The following is a 16764-nucleotide window of genomic DNA, read 5'->3' on the forward strand; positions in this document are numbered from 1 at the left end:
GATTGTAATTGTATTTTTTTTAAACCAATATAGTCTAAGCTCTCTTTATCTATCTATCCGACCGTGTCACTTCGACTCCTAGTTGAGTAGGCGCTGATGCGCTCGAAGATGACGAATTTAGCCAATCTTCGCGCGAAACCTCGTGCACATTGAGGACACGTAAGCATACAGCCAACATAACTAGCGGAGGATGGACGGGCATTTATTTCGTCACGTTTTACGTCGAATTTAGCTTTACGCTGCTCTTCGAACTCGTGAACTTGCCCCTTTACAATCCCTCGCCATTCAGGGCGCAGTACTGCCAAATCTTCCCATTCGGACGGCTCGATGTTGCATCTTCTCATGTCTCTCCTGAACATCTTTATACCTGAGGGGTTGATCGCCAGGCATCTGCCTACCCTCCTCAAGTTCAGAGTAGAAGATGCGCTTCGCTAGTCTATCCTCCGCCATACGTGATACATGACTGCACCATCGAGGCTGTCGATGCATTAGGTAAGCGTCTGATGGGCAAGCGCCCGGGTTTTAACCTAGCGTTTTGTTCACGCCGGGTCAAAGACATTAGCGCCCAAAATCGAGCGCAAAAACTATGACCAAATATTTGTTGTAAATCGTGTTTCGTTCAAATGTACTGACATTATTACAAAAAGTTTTGTTGCTTTCTGAACTAGACGATTCCATTTTATTTTCTATTGAACCCATTTGCTTGAAACTTGCATAAAAATTTATCGATATCGAAAAAATCCTTAAGTCGTAAGCACTTGAATCGATCTTCATAAAAATCAAATCGTAATGTGAATTGCCTCTTTTTCGTCCATTATAGCAAAGCTCAAGTTAAACTAGTCGATTTGAAGTGATAGTGAGATTCGGGCTGGCCAATCGGAGCGCAGTTGTCACCGTAATGATATGGCAGAATAGATTTTCAAACAAATTAAATGACATTTCGTCTCTATTTCGGGTTGTATACTCGATGGGGCCCACTAAGCAAAAAAAAGTGAATTATCATTACGTTGGCGGTGTTATGAAAATTTGTTATTTGCGTTGAAAATTGTTTACGATAAAAAGGACTTCGAGATCGCCGGTCACCCCCAGCATCCCTCTAAACTCAAAGGGCATGACAGTAACTGGAACACTTATAGACATTTGAACTTGTTTAACCGCACCAGCAACCAAAATGAATGTCCCTTTTGATGGATCACAAGGTTGACAACTTTTAATTGTGCTCTCATTGTTCCGATTGTGTCCTTTGATCTCATGCTCTGCTGGCCTTACTAAAGTTCCTATAAGGGCTCAACTATTTTCTGAGTAATTGCCCTTGTATGTAGCCGTTTTAATACGTCGGGTGTTTGGAGCCCTCTTAGTATAATGCCTACCCCTTGGTATTAATTACTAATGTGCTCGTGTAACCTCGCGTACCAAGTTAATCCGTAACGCTAATTGGCGTACGTAGCTTTTGCTACTTTTTTAGATATACCATAGGCAAATACATATAGAAATTTATTATAAATTTTTTAATACAGTGTTTTATACCACCACGGTTGTGAGATAACATCAAACATTTTAATATATAAAGAAAATACCTTGACCGATCAATTCGTTGGTCTGGTGGTAAGCGACACGCCTGTCCATAACAGTTGCAGTGCCACTGAGAGCTTTAAAACGAGAAGAACTTTAATACGTTGACAAGTCCCATGTGTCTGTAATTAACGCAGCAACGCTCATATTACTGCTGGCGGCAGAAACAGGTAAAGGCGGCAGTACTTTCCTGGACGAACTCGAGATGTTTAAAAAAATTTTGCTTCAATCTTTTATGTCTTTTCTTTTCGATGTATTTTTTATTATACCTAGTGACGGCACGACCCAGTCGAGCGCCTGGTGGTAGGCGGTATTTTGCTTATGGTTTATGTGACGATAAGTTTTTAACACAAGCGCTCAAAAGTACTTTGTACGTGTACTTCTAGCAAGCAGCGGCATGTAAAGCCATTAATCAGACTCTGTGATGTCATGGGAGTGAGATAACCCAAAATGGGTAGTAAATTTTCATGAAAGATACCTCCCCTATGCGAATAAATTAGGTAGAAAAGAAGCTTTTACTGCTCACGAGAAACGGGGAACATAATATTGTCAATGATGTTGCAACCCCTTGTGCATATTATTATATACTTTACCAACCTGTACTACAATGACTTAACTACCTCAGTGGCCGAACGGTTACCATGCTGGACTGCCACGCAGAGATCCCGGGTTCGATTCCCGGGCAAGGAAAAATATTTGTACGGCCTACATTTATTTCTCTCGTGAGTTTAGGTGTAATATGTGTGTGTCCATACCACCCGCGATACAGGGTTTCCCTACGTGTACGTGTAGTACGTGGCTATGAGTGTGTGCGCGTTGTTATTGTTGTTGTTGTTGTTATTATTAATGATGTCCGTGTTGATATTACGTTTGATTTTGGAGTTGACTATTTATCTATCTATTATAATTTCATAAACCATATCACCAAGACGTTCCTTTTAGTTCTGATTTAAAATTCTATTGTCTGTGATACTAGTTGCCGAACTGGAAAATTTCATTATATTACTGTTTTTTACGGCATAAGCTGTGTAAATTGATAATCTAAGTACAGAGTACTAAAAAACCGACCTCAAAAGTGTGTGGAATTGCATATAATTACCAAGTTTTATTGAAATTGATTACCGGAAAGTGCGCAAACCCGGATTCATCCCCTAGTTCGCCACTATACGGGATTTGACACAGGAGCCTTGAATTGGAGAATAGCAAAATCAACCATTAAAATAATTGCTCCTTATAATAAAATTTTGGCGCTATTTATAAAAATTAATCTTCATGCGTGAACAGCCACCCTTAGAGGTGGATGATTTCTTCAAAATTAAATGGGACCACTATGGAAGTACTCTCTTTCTAACAAAAAAAGAATTATGGAAATCGGTTCACAAATACCGGAGTTATCGCCTAACATACATTAAAAACAGTCGATTTGAGAACATCATCCTTTTTTTGAAGTCGGTTAAAAATAATTTACAGTCGCAATCATTCACTTACAATTATATGGACGTCGGGACCGCGCTAAAAAGTGTCCGAATTTATAGGGCGTTAAAATCGTATACAGAGCGTCATTGACGCTTTAGTCTTCGTTTGTTCGACTGACAGCGAAGTAAGCAATATTAGACAGTACTGCGATGACATTACAATTTAAATTCAACGTTTTAGCTTTTTCATATTCCTTTACATGTCACTACGTTTAAATAGGTAGACTTGGGACATTTTTTTCGTGGTTTTTGTATTAGACCCGTCGTCCATTTATTTGTAAGTCAATAGTCGCAATGGACTGTTCCTGTTATGTACGTTTCGTATGTAAGTAAATGTGACTTGTGTATTTGTGATTGTTACTTGTCATATAAAAATGAACCCTAAACAGTATCTGTTTACTTTTCACATTGCTCTTCCAGGTCGTGATACTCGCCTATGCGAACTAATATTACAAATGCGAAAGTGTACAATTTTGGTGAATTTTATAGCATAGTAGAATTTTTTAAGTTACTGCTCGTTCACTGTGCCGACCTACCTGACATGAACGAGCAACAAACTCTAGGGACTGCTCTTGTCAAATAAATTTAAATAAATAAATGCTGTGAAATACACTTTGAATCATTGACTTACAAATAAATGGACGACGGGTCTAATACAAAAACCACGAAAAAAATGTCCCAAGTCCCATTTAAACGTAGTGACATGTAAAGAAATATGAAAAAGCTAAAACGTTGCATTTAAATTGTAATGTCATCGCAGTACTGTCTAATTTTGCTTGCTTCGCTGTCAGTCGAACAAATGAAGACTAAAGCGTGAATGACGCTCTGTATACGATTTTAACGCCCTATAAGCTCGGACACTTTTTAGCGCGGACCCGACGTCCATATAATTGTAAGTCAATGCTTTGAATCATATTTGTGTGGAATATAGAGTCATGTCGTGTTTTCATACATCTTTATCTAATACATACTCTTCAATTGTGTAATATGACTTTTCAATTAAAATACTTTTAATGTAAGTTTTAAAGTTAAGAAATAATAATCGTAATATAGGCACCGGGATTTTATTGTAAAAACGTACCTATACAGTTCCAAATAAAATTATCGTTTAGCTTAGTTAAACGAAATTGTGGTACCATAACTTTGGACCTATTTCTAAGATTAATATTATGGACATCTTCTTTCTTAACGAAATTATGTATCTTTGAAAGGGCATACAAAATATTTGAGTAAATGTACTGTGATGCCACAGTCATGATACCAGTCTCCTTAAACTTTTCTCCAAAAGAAACCCGATAACCTAAACGGTACACAGAACGAGTCGTTCGTTTTTGCAACACAAATATGGTTTGTATATCTGCAGATATGTATAGATGCTACACGTCGTCGGCGCCTCTAAAATACTCCAAGGTTTATATATGAATGAACTCAAAATGTCCAATCCAGTGACATGTCCAATTCACCCTTTCGATCTGGTTTTCCGTAATAAAATAAAAAGCATTGAGAAAAACGTATTTAACTTAAATATCGTACAAACAATAGGTACTCCGGAAGGGCATCGTGTCCCGTTAATGCGTGTAGACAGGTGGTTCAACGGTAACACAAACTCCTATTTCCCCTAGCCGTGAAACGCGAGGAAAATGTGTGGAAAATGCGGGTAAATATGACACAGAATTGTGCAAACATAAATGTCACACGTTTCCTTTCCCGTTTGGCTATCAAATGAAATTAATACTTGTGTTTTGTTTGTAGTGGTTCTGATGCTTCTTTTAGTTACCGCACATAGGTGTCCGGGGCGACGATCTCAGTCTTTTATCGTGACAGTTTTTCATAGTATATTAAAAAAAAAATCGTAATGCGCCGATGCCTCATTGCCCTAATGCCGCGTGCTTCATAATTAGGTTTATTCGTTTAAGTAATTTAAAGCTACCTACCTCCTCACAGACTCCAGCTGAAAAACCAGCGCTGAGGCTGAGCATATAACTGAGCTGGCTAGACTTTTCGTTTATTATTGTGTGACGCTTTTAAATCAATTGCGTTGTGTTCTAATCTTATAGTCATAGTTATCATTTCAGCCTAAAGACGTCCACTGCTGAACATAGACCTCCCCGAAGGAATGCCACAACGACCCGTTCCGCGCCGCTTGCATCCAGCACATTACCGCAGCCTTCATCATATCATCAGCCTTGTGGGTGGTTTGCCCACGCCATGTGTGGCCTCTTCGGCCCCATCGGCCATCTGTTCTGCGATCAATATGCCCATTACCACTTAAGTTTTGCAATTAATAGGGCTATGTCAGTTTCTCTGGTTCCCAAGCGGATATCCTCAGTACTGGGACGCAACGAAACTCCGAGCATAGCCCTTTCCGTTGCCCTTTGAGTGACCTTGAGCTTTCTAATGATGTCCATAGTGAGCGACGACCTCTCAGTGCCATAAGTCATCACTGGCATCACACTGGTCGAAGACTTTTGTCTTGAGACACTGTGGTATTTTGGACAAGAAGATATGGCGTAATTTCCCGACCGCTATACAAACGAGTCGGTTTAGACGATGAACCTCTTTCTAATGTTATAGTAAGTCATAATTAACTGTGATTCTACACGTTACCGCAGTCACTCTATGTTTGTTTTTTAAACAAACCAATGTTTCGGGCTCTTTACAGGATGGTTTGTTTGAAAAAATAGTTTTGTTTCCTATGTCTAACAATCGCGGAAACCTAAAAACTCTATACAATGATAGAGATGTTACTCACCTGCGCATTTGGATGCTCGCAGTGTGTCTGACAGCGCTGGTGTAGTGTAGCCCTTTCCGAGTCCGCCTGATAACTTTTCCGAGTCTGAAATAACATACTCATATTAAAATGTATTTCTAGTGTTCATGAATAATTTTCTTTACACGTGTGTTAAATACTTTGTATTCTTACTAGGTTTTAGTGTTACTAATCAACATATTTGAATAAATAAATTTTTCTTCAGTTTCTTATAATTTTAAACCAGACCGAATCTACGCAAATCCATGCTAATGTATAAGATCTCTCTTTCGTCAAAAACTGTCGGTACCTTTTGTGCTCTGCCTCCTGCCTTCAAATTGTATTGTTTTTATTCCAATGTAGAAAATAAGTTTCCACCAGCCCCCTACACTTAACAACGAGTGTACTGTATTTTAGGGTAATGTCGCTGAACTTAATAGAATCTTTGTCTTGCAGAAACGTGTTGTTAAGACAATTTCCAATCGGGTCTCCACATCGGGTATCTACTTTCGTAGCAGTAGAGCTCCTTGTTTGTCCAGAGAAGTAGTACCACCTTACCTATTTGTACCACTAATATAAATAATAATAACGCACACACTCGATATAGCCCCGCACTAGGGAAACCCTGTGTCACGGGTACCACGGACACACATAGACAACCACAAATTACACCCAAACTCACGAGAGAAATAAATGTAGGCCATAGAAATATTTCTCCCGGCCCGGGAATCGAACCTGGGACCTCTGCGTGGCAGTCCGGCATGGTAACCGTTCGGCCATGGAGGCAGTTAAACTAATTTTAAGTTAAGTTAAACTAATATAAATAGTAATGTTATTATATAATAAAAGGGTATTACTGAGTTCCGGTTTGAAGGGTTAGGGTGCTAGTGAAATTACAGGCCCATGGGACTTGTCAACTTGTGTCTCAGGGTGACAGGCGCAGTACTAGTGCCATAAAGATCTTTGCAGTGCTCTGAGTAGCACTGCAATTACTATTGATAGACGTGTCGTTTCACACCTGGCGCACGACTTGTTTGTTCCGTCATTTGATATTATAAAAAAAATATATATATATATTATGATATGGGTTTCTTAAAAAAGTCCTAAGTGCAGTAAACAAATTATATACCCTCAGTACAGAGTACTAAAAAACCGACCTCAAAAGTACCTACGTGGAATTACATTTATTTGCCAAGTTTTATAGAATTATTACCTAGTTCGCCGCTATACAGGACTTGACACAGGAGATGCTAAAAATCGGTTCTCACTACTCAAAGTATATTGAGAAAATGACATGAAATGCCTTGAATTGGCGAATAGCAAAACCAACCATTAAAATAATTGCTCCTTATAAAAGCTATGTATAAAAATTAATGTTCTTAAAGGTGGATGATTTTCTTCAAAATGAAATGGGACCACTGTGGAGGTACCCTCTTTCCAACAAAAAAAAAGAATCATGAAAATCCGTTCACAAATAACGGAGTTATCGCGTAACATACGAATTGAGAGCCTCCTCCTATTTTTGGAGGCGGTTAAAAAGTTAATTTAAAAAAGGCGTTATTTAACGAAATTCTGTTTTTGAAAAATGTATGAAATATGTTTTTAATGCTGTAAGTAAAGTTTATACTATAGCAAGCTTGTAAGTATATTATTATAATAATTATTAATACAAAAAAAGGAACACTCAGAAAAAATTCCTTCGATCCGGCCGGATTCGAACCGACGTCTTCCAGCATACCGTGTCAGACGCTATACTAACTAAGCCACGTAACGAACCAGCGGACCTCACGATATTTTCACGATAGTTTTTCAACGACTTTTTAGGCGTAGCGCCATCCAGTTAAACACCTTTACAGCTACCAGCCCCGGCTAGAGATGTCGCTATTAATTGTATTTAAATTTTATTGAATTTATATTCAATTATTTTTATTTTGTATAGCTTAGTTGGTATAGTGTCTGGCACGGTTGATTTTGAATTAAAAAGTAAGTGTTTTTTTCCATTCAGTTCTATTCCAGAAGTAGTAAATTATGCTTACCCTAAAAATAAAGGTGTTATGTATTATTTTTTTGAAGCTCGTATTATCCCTGACATTATTTAAGTATTGTGACCACAGACCACATAAATGTGATTGTGACATTCACTATATGAAATGGACGTAGTTAAGCAAAAATGCTCTAATTCACAAAATTATCAAAAAATTAGTTATGTGTACCAAACGGTTCCTAAAGTCTAACCTCTTAAATAAGAAAAAATCCAACATATAAACATAACTAAATATCTCATGACGTTACAAATTTTGTAAATAAAACAACAGTGAGAAATACTTTTAAACTTCAAACTGCCATATCTCGAAAGTAACTGAATGTACATTGGATCCTTTTTGTTTAACTACATTCTAATATAAGATTGCATTCTATTTTTCATAATGCTTGATAATAGAGCGTGCACAAAGAGCTGTACTGAAACTGAAGGTGGGATGGAATCTCCCTCGCCTATATTCTACTACAGACGTGTTCCTTATGTGCTGCGTATTGTACGTCAAATTTTCATACTGCATTGTGTTCGCTCAATCGCTTATTGAATATAAGCCCTTGCTATTGAGAGAAAAACGCCTCTTTGATGTTAACCCAAAATTTCAGGCTAAAGTCACTTTTACACAGAATTTTTTCTGTTTCCCGAGAGGTTACTTGTACAACTACATCAATTCAAGAATTTTAGTATACCATTTATGTATTCAAACTTGGACCATGACACTTGTGAAAATGTAAAGTTTTGAGATACCACCCCAAATACAAACTAAAAATAAATAAATACATTTATATTCAACGCATATGCGAGCACTCGCGAAAACACACACATACACACGCACATACACACACACCCAGAGAGAGAGAGAGAGATACACAATCGCACATACACGCACGGGACTCGTCACCATATTGTTTACTATAATAGCGTATTTACTTTTAATTACAAAAAAAAAACGAATTGTATAGGGTGGGAGTCTGGACATCTGTAACACAGGTCTGGTTACCTAGTATGAACTCCAGTCTCTCACTAAAGGTAGCTAACTTGTAGGTTAATTGAAATAATGACCAATCTGGAATTATGCAACCTTCCTTTTATGAGAGTGAATAAATAAATATCCCATCTTATAACGTGAAATGCATTAAAAGGAATATTTACTTGTAAACCGTCTAACCTTATTATCTATTTATTAAAATATGCCCCGGCATTTTTCTGATGGTCATGGCCAAATAATAAATCTAAAGGCAAGGGGAAGAGTACTATCATTACTGGTGTTTCTATCGCACAATTAACTTTGTATTGTCTGAGTGATGGTTCCCATGAAATGGCACCATAGCAAAACGCCGCTTTTGCTATGCGCGCACGCACTGTTGCCGCGCGTTCCCATTGTCAATATTGGGGAGCTAAAAATGATGTCACTGCGCGTAACGCGAGCTACCATTGCGCGTGATTTATATCTGGTACGCGTGAGTGGGTATAGATTGTGTAATAATTGTTTGTTTGCGTTAGGGGATGGGGGGATAGTCCTGTGAGAATTTCGAGTGCCGATTAGCTTATTGGCTTAGTTGTGGTGCTAATGCGCTGTGAGCTTTGTGTAATTGGCTGTGATGTTTATATTTAATCTCAAACGGAGGGAGGTAGCTTTATTTTCAATTAATTATTATTTTAACTTGTGAGTTAACAGTTAATAGGACCGTAGTTTGCGTTCAAGGACATTGGAAAAAGGGTTGCAAATACATATTTAGTTAAAAGTTAAAAAGATAACGGAATAGTGCGTGTCTGTTTAATAAGTGAATGATATTCTTCTTGATTATCATGTTTAGCTAGTGAATGATAGGCGATTGAATTTTTGTTAGGGCAAACGATAACGATATAGTGATCTTATAGGTCCTAGTTTTTCTAAATTATACACTTTAGTACTTCAAGAGAAATATATTAAGTAAGTAATGTGAAAACGTCACAACTTTAAAACTCATTTAGCATTTTCTCTAAAAGGTGAAGTTTTTGTTGGGTCCCTTCTATTCTAAAGGTGCTAAGTGTTAGCTAATTTTTAACCGACTTGAAAGAAGGAGAGAAAGGAGGAGTTCTCAATTCGACTGTATGTTTTTTTTTGTACGCGATAACTCCGGCGGCATTCGTGAACCGATTTTGATGATTAATTTTTTGTTGGAAAGAGGATCAGTAGGGTCCCATTTAAATTTGAATAAAATATTCCACTTCTAAGGGTGGCAAACTATCCGGTTTCGCGCACTTTCCGGTAACAGATTCTAATAAAACTTGGTAAATAGACGTAATTCCACAAACATTTTTGACACCGGTTTTTTAATACTCCGTACAGACATTATAAAATTACTTTTTTTGAATTTCGGTAGAACCAAGTATCAGTTAAAATATTTTAAACTATCATTTCCTAAGTTTAAAACCTACTTTAATTTTTTTTTAATTGAAAAGTCATGTTACCAAATTGAAGGCTACGTGCTAGTAGTATGTAAAATGTATGGAAAGACGACATGAGTCTATATTCCACACAAATGTGATTCAAATTGTATTTCTTAGCATTTAAAGGTCCTTTGAAAAGAGCAACCCCTAGAGTTTCTTGCTCGTTCTTCTCAGGGAAGTTAGCATAGTGAACGAGCAGTAGCTTAAAACTGACGTTTTCAAGCATTGACTTACAAATAAATGGATGTCGGGTCTAATACAAAAATCACGAAAAAAATGTCCCAAGTCAACCTATTTAAACGTAGTGACCTGTAAAGGAATATGAAAAAGCTAAAACGTTGCATTTAAATTGTAATGTCATCGCAGTACTGTCTAATTTTGATTGCTTCGCTGTCAGTCGAACAAATGAAGACTAAAGCGCCCTATAACGCCCTATAAGTTCGGACACTTTTTAGCGCGGACCCGACGTCCATATAATGGTAAGTCAATGTTTTCAAGTGTAAATTTATTCTACCTATAGAATATATGATTCTTTGACCTAGACTCCCTTTGGTTATCACGGCTTCATAGTTTATCTGGGATATACTCCTCCTGACCTCTGTACGATCAGGCAAATAGGTTTTATTATCTTTTACTATATAGCGTCCGGACCCTACAAATTTGATGTAAATTTGATGTAAACTAAATGTTTGATGAGAAATCAAATGCAAGTCTTCTCTACGCGTTCATATCTATTATAATTGACAAGCAGCAACAAAATTCCTACACATCCCTTTTTAACCGACCTCAAAAAAGAAGATGGGGTTCTCAATTGAACTGTATTGTTTTTGTATTTATGTTACGTAATAACTCACATTTGTGAACCCATTTCGATGATTCTTCTTTTGTGGGAAAGAGGGTATTGGTCCCATTAAAATTTGAAGAAAATATACACCTCTAAGGGTGGCAAACTAAAAGAATCTGGTTCATTTTGCGCACTTTCCGGTAACCGTTTCCATTAAAACTTGGCAAATAGATGTAATTCTACGAACTTATGGGGTTGGTTTTTTTTTTTATTAAAAACTTACAAGTATAACACATTTTTCGAGTAACATTTAATTACAGATGCTTGCCAGTATTGATTCGTATAGACTGCAGGGCGTCCTGTGATGAGTCATGGCACCTACACGAGGCCCGCTTTTAATGGGAGCGGTGCACCTTTCCCCAAGAATTTCTTAGAATCATTGCCAAATGGCTACGGAAAAATATACATTAAAAAAGTTTGGTTCCCAATTCAGAACAAACTTAGCTATATAAGTTAATTTGGGAAAAAAAAGAATCAGTTAAGTCATTTACAAAGAACAATGACGAAATTATTCTTTAGCGTCTTCGAATGTCATATCATATAATTACAAGTTTCAATAAAAGAAATTCATTAGATTTTTCCAATTATACTAAAGGCTTTTCTAAGTCTGATGTCATAATTTAATTAAAACTCAAATAACTGATTAATACGTAAGCGGACTAACACCAACAACTCCTTCGTTCAGGGAAGTACCTGCCACCTTTCCTAATTCTGCCACCAAAGACTAATGTGAGAATTACAGCGTTCCGAAGGTTTCAAAGGGTGCTGGTGAAATTACAGGCACGAGGGACTCGTCAACTTATGTCTCAGGGCGTTGGGCGCAGTGGCAGCTCTGAGAGGCACTGCAACTGTTATGGACATTCGTGTCGCTTACCACCAGTCGCGTGATTTGTTAAAAAAACTCACTTTCTTATTTCTTTGACTTTGAGCGACACATAACCGCCAAAAAGAGATTTCGAATACCTATATAGGGTTAGTTCAGGTAATGAATTGATTCGACAGCTTAGCAATAAGAGATTACTACATTATGACAAAAAATAAAAAGTAGATGGAATAGCAACGTGTCTCGAATTTCAAATTATTTAACCAATTACGTAGTGAGAAAGTTACTTCTCTTGTAGATCAGACTTAGGGCGTTTGCAAACTCGATTCGCATAAGTTGCGAATCTAAGAAATGACGGTCCGAAATGTCACAGGGATCATTTAATTTCTAGGTGTACATGCGATGTTCGTACTTTCTTGGATTCAGAGTTTGTCCTTAACGAAACAGTAAAACGTTTTACAGAAGAAAAGAAAAGTGCCCGTTTATTCTTGGCACTTTTAACCTGAGGGTAGATCCATGAACATTGACTACTTCATTAGGAGATAGGTGTGAAAGATATACATATATTTGTCATTTACGAACAAAGCCTTGGACTAGATAAAAAATGATAATAACTCTTGTTGGAAGGAAGATAGTATCGTAAGTTTGAAATAATCCAAAACAGAGTTATGTCGACCCCACGCCGCCGTCTCTACACTAATGAATACAAATTGTGAAACAACAAACCGTGCCCCAGCCCTTTTGCTTATGCAATAAACGTTAAAAAATCAATAACACGCGTATCAGGCCAGTTGTGGAATGATTTATTGATATATATTTTATCACGATACAATCTAAAGTATGGCATCATAATTGATGACAATTGCATCGTATACTGCTGTAGATATTTAGTGCGATAGTCGTGGAAAGCACCGCTAACCAACGCCAAGGGGCGTTCTACAATCATTTTCATGTTAGCAACTCTTTAGTCGGGCCCTCGGCTTATAAATTTTAATACGCTTCTCTTAATGGTTCAGAGCTACCTACTCCCAGAGAACGCGTGGATTTTTGCACTTATTAGAATATTATGTAAATTTTCTTTAGCTCTTTCATTGTTGTTTGTTTTATTCCTTTTTATTTTCGACTTGTATTATTATGTTACTACAAGTTAATGTCTCGTATAGTTACGGAGGTAGAACTTTATGAACAAGGGACACAAATATATCAATGTTACAAATATGTCATCCACGCTCCGTAAATGCAACTAGAAAAAATATTTTTTCAAAGTTCAATTCAAATGCAAAATTGCAGTGTTATTTCGTTTAACACGAAATCGGAAAGGCTCTATCTTCCCGGCCGGCGAGGCCGTACCTCTGCCAAGACAACAATGAAAATGATTCTTTGCTTAATTTAAATATTTCATGAATTGTGGCCGTTTTTGTGAGTGGAAAAACTTTTGTCTTTTTCGAGAGACCCCTTTTGTAAAGAATCTTTTGTGGGCAGTGCACTGTTTTATTCAGCTAGATTGAGATAATATTGTACTATGACAAAATTAAAACATTGAGATTGGAATTCTGATTAATTAAAATCGAGACAATCGTAGAAAAATGCCTTATTTCGCTACTTTGGACTACAATAACGATATTCGCACCTGTAATATTATCCATGGCGGTGTTAGAAACGATAGCGCATTTTATGCCGCTGCAATATGGTAGCTTATTTTTTGAAAAACTAAGTAAACATCTCAAATACGTCCTTGTTTAGCTATTAACCTCTAGATGAAAGCACGTCCCATTCAATAAAAAAATCAAAACGTAGTCGGAATAGAACTTATAACGATATGCTAACAGGTAAAGCTTAAGTTACATTAACGGTCCAGAATTTGTTATTTTATTATATTTTTTATTGCTTTATATTCTTTTGTTTAAATCGTAAAAAAAATGTTAATTTTTTTCCCAGCTGAATTGTAAATTACGATAACGTGGATAAAATATGTTTGTATGGTTGTAGTTAAAAGCATAAAATTAAATGGAATATGGAGAATTATGTACAGAATTACCTGCTTTTGAATATATTATGGAATATCACTTCAGAAATGAAAATATTTTTAAAGTAAACTAGCTGGTGCCCGCTACTTCGTCTGCGTTAAATAAGTACTTGTAACTCAAAATCAAAAAAATCTAAAATGTTTTATTTCTAGAAACAATCTTTACAATTATGTGCCTCGAGAATCCCTTTTAAGTAATAAAATTATACTTGTGCTAGGGATTCCTGCTCTTCCTTATTCTAAATAACATCTAAATTTATGATTGTGTGATATTGGTTTTAATAATAAGGGCTTAATTTCTAATAAAGGACAAAGAAATGAAAATTAAACATTAACAAAAGATGATTAATATCAAGGAGTAAAATGTGCAAGTAGTGAGTGAGTATGTGTGTGTGTGTGTAAATGGGTGAAGTGTGATTATTTCTGTGCGAGATGATGTGTTTACAAATATTGAATTTAAATAATCTAACGTACAAATATATATAATGAACATACTTAAACATATATACAACAACCAAATGTGTTAGTAACGTGTGAGGAAATTCAACAGCACTTCTAAAAGACGTTCTGTATCCTCATAATCCAATGATCGTAACCATTTTGAAAGCTTAGATTTCAAGTCATACAAGTTCAATGGGTGTAGAATAAGTGCTTTATTTGCTATATGCAACTGTTGTACTTTACGTACTAATTTTCATAGTTTTATTGATTCTCCATACAAATTTTCGCCCCCCATTTCACGCCCTTTAAGATTTATTTTTGTGACAAAAAGTAGCCTATGTCATTCTCCAAGGACGCAAATACCTCTATCAAACGTATCAAAAATCTCATCAAAATTGGCTTAGGCGTGATAACTAACAAACAGTTACTTTTGTATTTACACAAACAAAAGATAGTGCTTATTGCGTACAGAAACTTCTTCCTGTAGACCTAAATACGTGTGTGCTTTAATTATGAACTATATAAATATTTAGATCAATATATATTTCTTTATACAATAGATATGAAATGAATGGAATAGTGGACAAATAATGTTCCTTAACTCTTATTTTGACAGAAGCTAACGATTTACAGTCGTGAACAGTAATAAGAAGTGTGTTCCAAACTTCGACCGCATGAACAGGGAAGGAGTGTGACTTGGAACGGGAATAAATGAAATGGACGAAATAGGTAATTGGGAGTTAACAAGGCTTAGCCTGGGACCTCAGAAACCTGAAACGCCTTTTCAGATACCCGGGAGACAGTATGCAAATTCCTACGGAGACGAATGGGGAGCCACTTGAGCTGACTACGTTAGTGTGAGATACGGTCAAATTTACGAAGGCCAATGATGAATGTTTGTTACTTGACGACTTTCTATCTCAGTCAGTCGTAACTATGGGAACGGTAAAGGTCCAAAACGTTGGTTTGTTAGAAATCAAATACGCGATTTATATCTGAAAAGATAGCTCAATTTTCAGTGTGCAAAAGCCTTCGCTACTAAAGAGAATACTTTTTTAATTCGGTATTGTACGCTGCCGTCTTCTCAAGCCATTAATTAATGCAACACTTCATCGGAATATTTTGAAAGGCAAGAATTTCCCTAACAATCAAGCCCTCGTTAAGCTCCGGGATGCTGTGCTCACCCCCGGCTAACTTTCGAAATAATGAACTCTGCTGAGATAATAAAATTTTATTTTCACTACTGGTATTTATTAAGGTTGCGTGGGGCCGCGATGATCTCGAGGGCGGGGTGTGGGCGGATCGCGTTGCTATGACAACCTTGGGGTAAAATCCCGCACGCCCCTATTTCGCTCCCTTAGAGAGATTGTTATCTCCGTGGAAGACGCGCTCCCCGCCTCACCTTCCATCTCTTTATACCTATGCAGCATCAAGGAATAATCTGAAAGGGTTCAACTTCTCGCTCTCTCTACGCCATAACAGAACGTCTGTACACTCGTATAAGAACCTGTATCGCGTGCCACTGTCTCAAAGCACGTGAGGCAATCGATACTATTCTTTGTTGCCTGTTACTGTATACATATCGTGATATGCCGTGTCTATCTTGTGTCGTCGACTACAATGGACTGTGAAGTAGAGATATCACACCACATCACAAAATGTGTGCTGTAAAAAATGACGTGTCATTTTTATCTTTTCTACATTTTTGTAGTGACGACAATACCCCGTTTCTGGATTACCAAGTTATTCCAGTGAACGCAGAATAAATAAACGATGCTGTATTGAATTAGCAATTCAAGATTAGATTAGACAAGATTTATGTGCTATATGAATCGGAAAAACACTTACTCAGACTTTTATTTTTATCTATAGATCCCAACATTGTGTCGTCTGTCCGCGTAGTCCTTCCAAAGCCTATTGTTGAGGTGGCGTCTTGGCCAAGTTGGCCACCATAGAAGTCTCCGAAGGCAGTGGCAGTTCCAAGTAGTCCTGATCGATCTTGTAAAGCCGCTTTGGCTTTCTCCACACTTTGCTTGAGTTGCTCGAATGTTGACTGGTGGAGGCGGTAAGGCGGCCATTCTGTCGTCGGCCAGGGTTCTTCTTTCAAAGCGCTGCGTTTAAGTTCAAGTGCGCCCGCATACGAACAACTGCTCTCGTACATCGCAGCTTTAGCTCCTGTGCGGAGCGACGACACACACTTGAGCCCGCGGAAGTCAATCCTGTTGACAAAGAGACTAGCTATAATCAAACTTCTTTGGTGCGATACAAGGACTGACTTAGAAGGTACTCGGAAAGAATGAGAAAAAGAAAATACATTTATTTGACTACCACAAATGACACAAGAAAAAAGAAACAAACAAAAAATA

General features: G+C 37.2%; 1 protein-coding gene across 1 annotated transcript in view; it reads right to left on the bottom strand.

Annotated features, from left to right (window-relative positions):
* LOC113239170 (DNA-binding protein D-ETS-3) overlaps nucleotides 1-16764 on the bottom strand; it is a 134121-nt gene that overhangs the window by 102628 nt on the left and 14729 nt on the right. The window contains exons 2-3 of the mRNA XM_026476042.1: nucleotides 16247-16617; nucleotides 5800-5883 (exon numbers count right to left, since the gene is read on the bottom strand). Coding sequence (XP_026331827.1) covers nucleotides 5800-5883; nucleotides 16247-16559 — 397 coding nt within the window. The 5' untranslated portion in view covers nucleotides 16560-16617. The remainder of the gene's footprint in view (nucleotides 1-5799; nucleotides 5884-16246; nucleotides 16618-16764) is intronic.

This window comes from Hyposmocoma kahamanoa, unplaced genomic scaffold (assembly GCF_003589595.1).
Source record: "Hyposmocoma kahamanoa isolate Upper Pololo Valley unplaced genomic scaffold, ASM358959v1 99702, whole genome shotgun sequence".
Taxonomy (NCBI): domain Eukaryota; kingdom Metazoa; phylum Arthropoda; class Insecta; order Lepidoptera; family Cosmopterigidae; genus Hyposmocoma; species Hyposmocoma kahamanoa.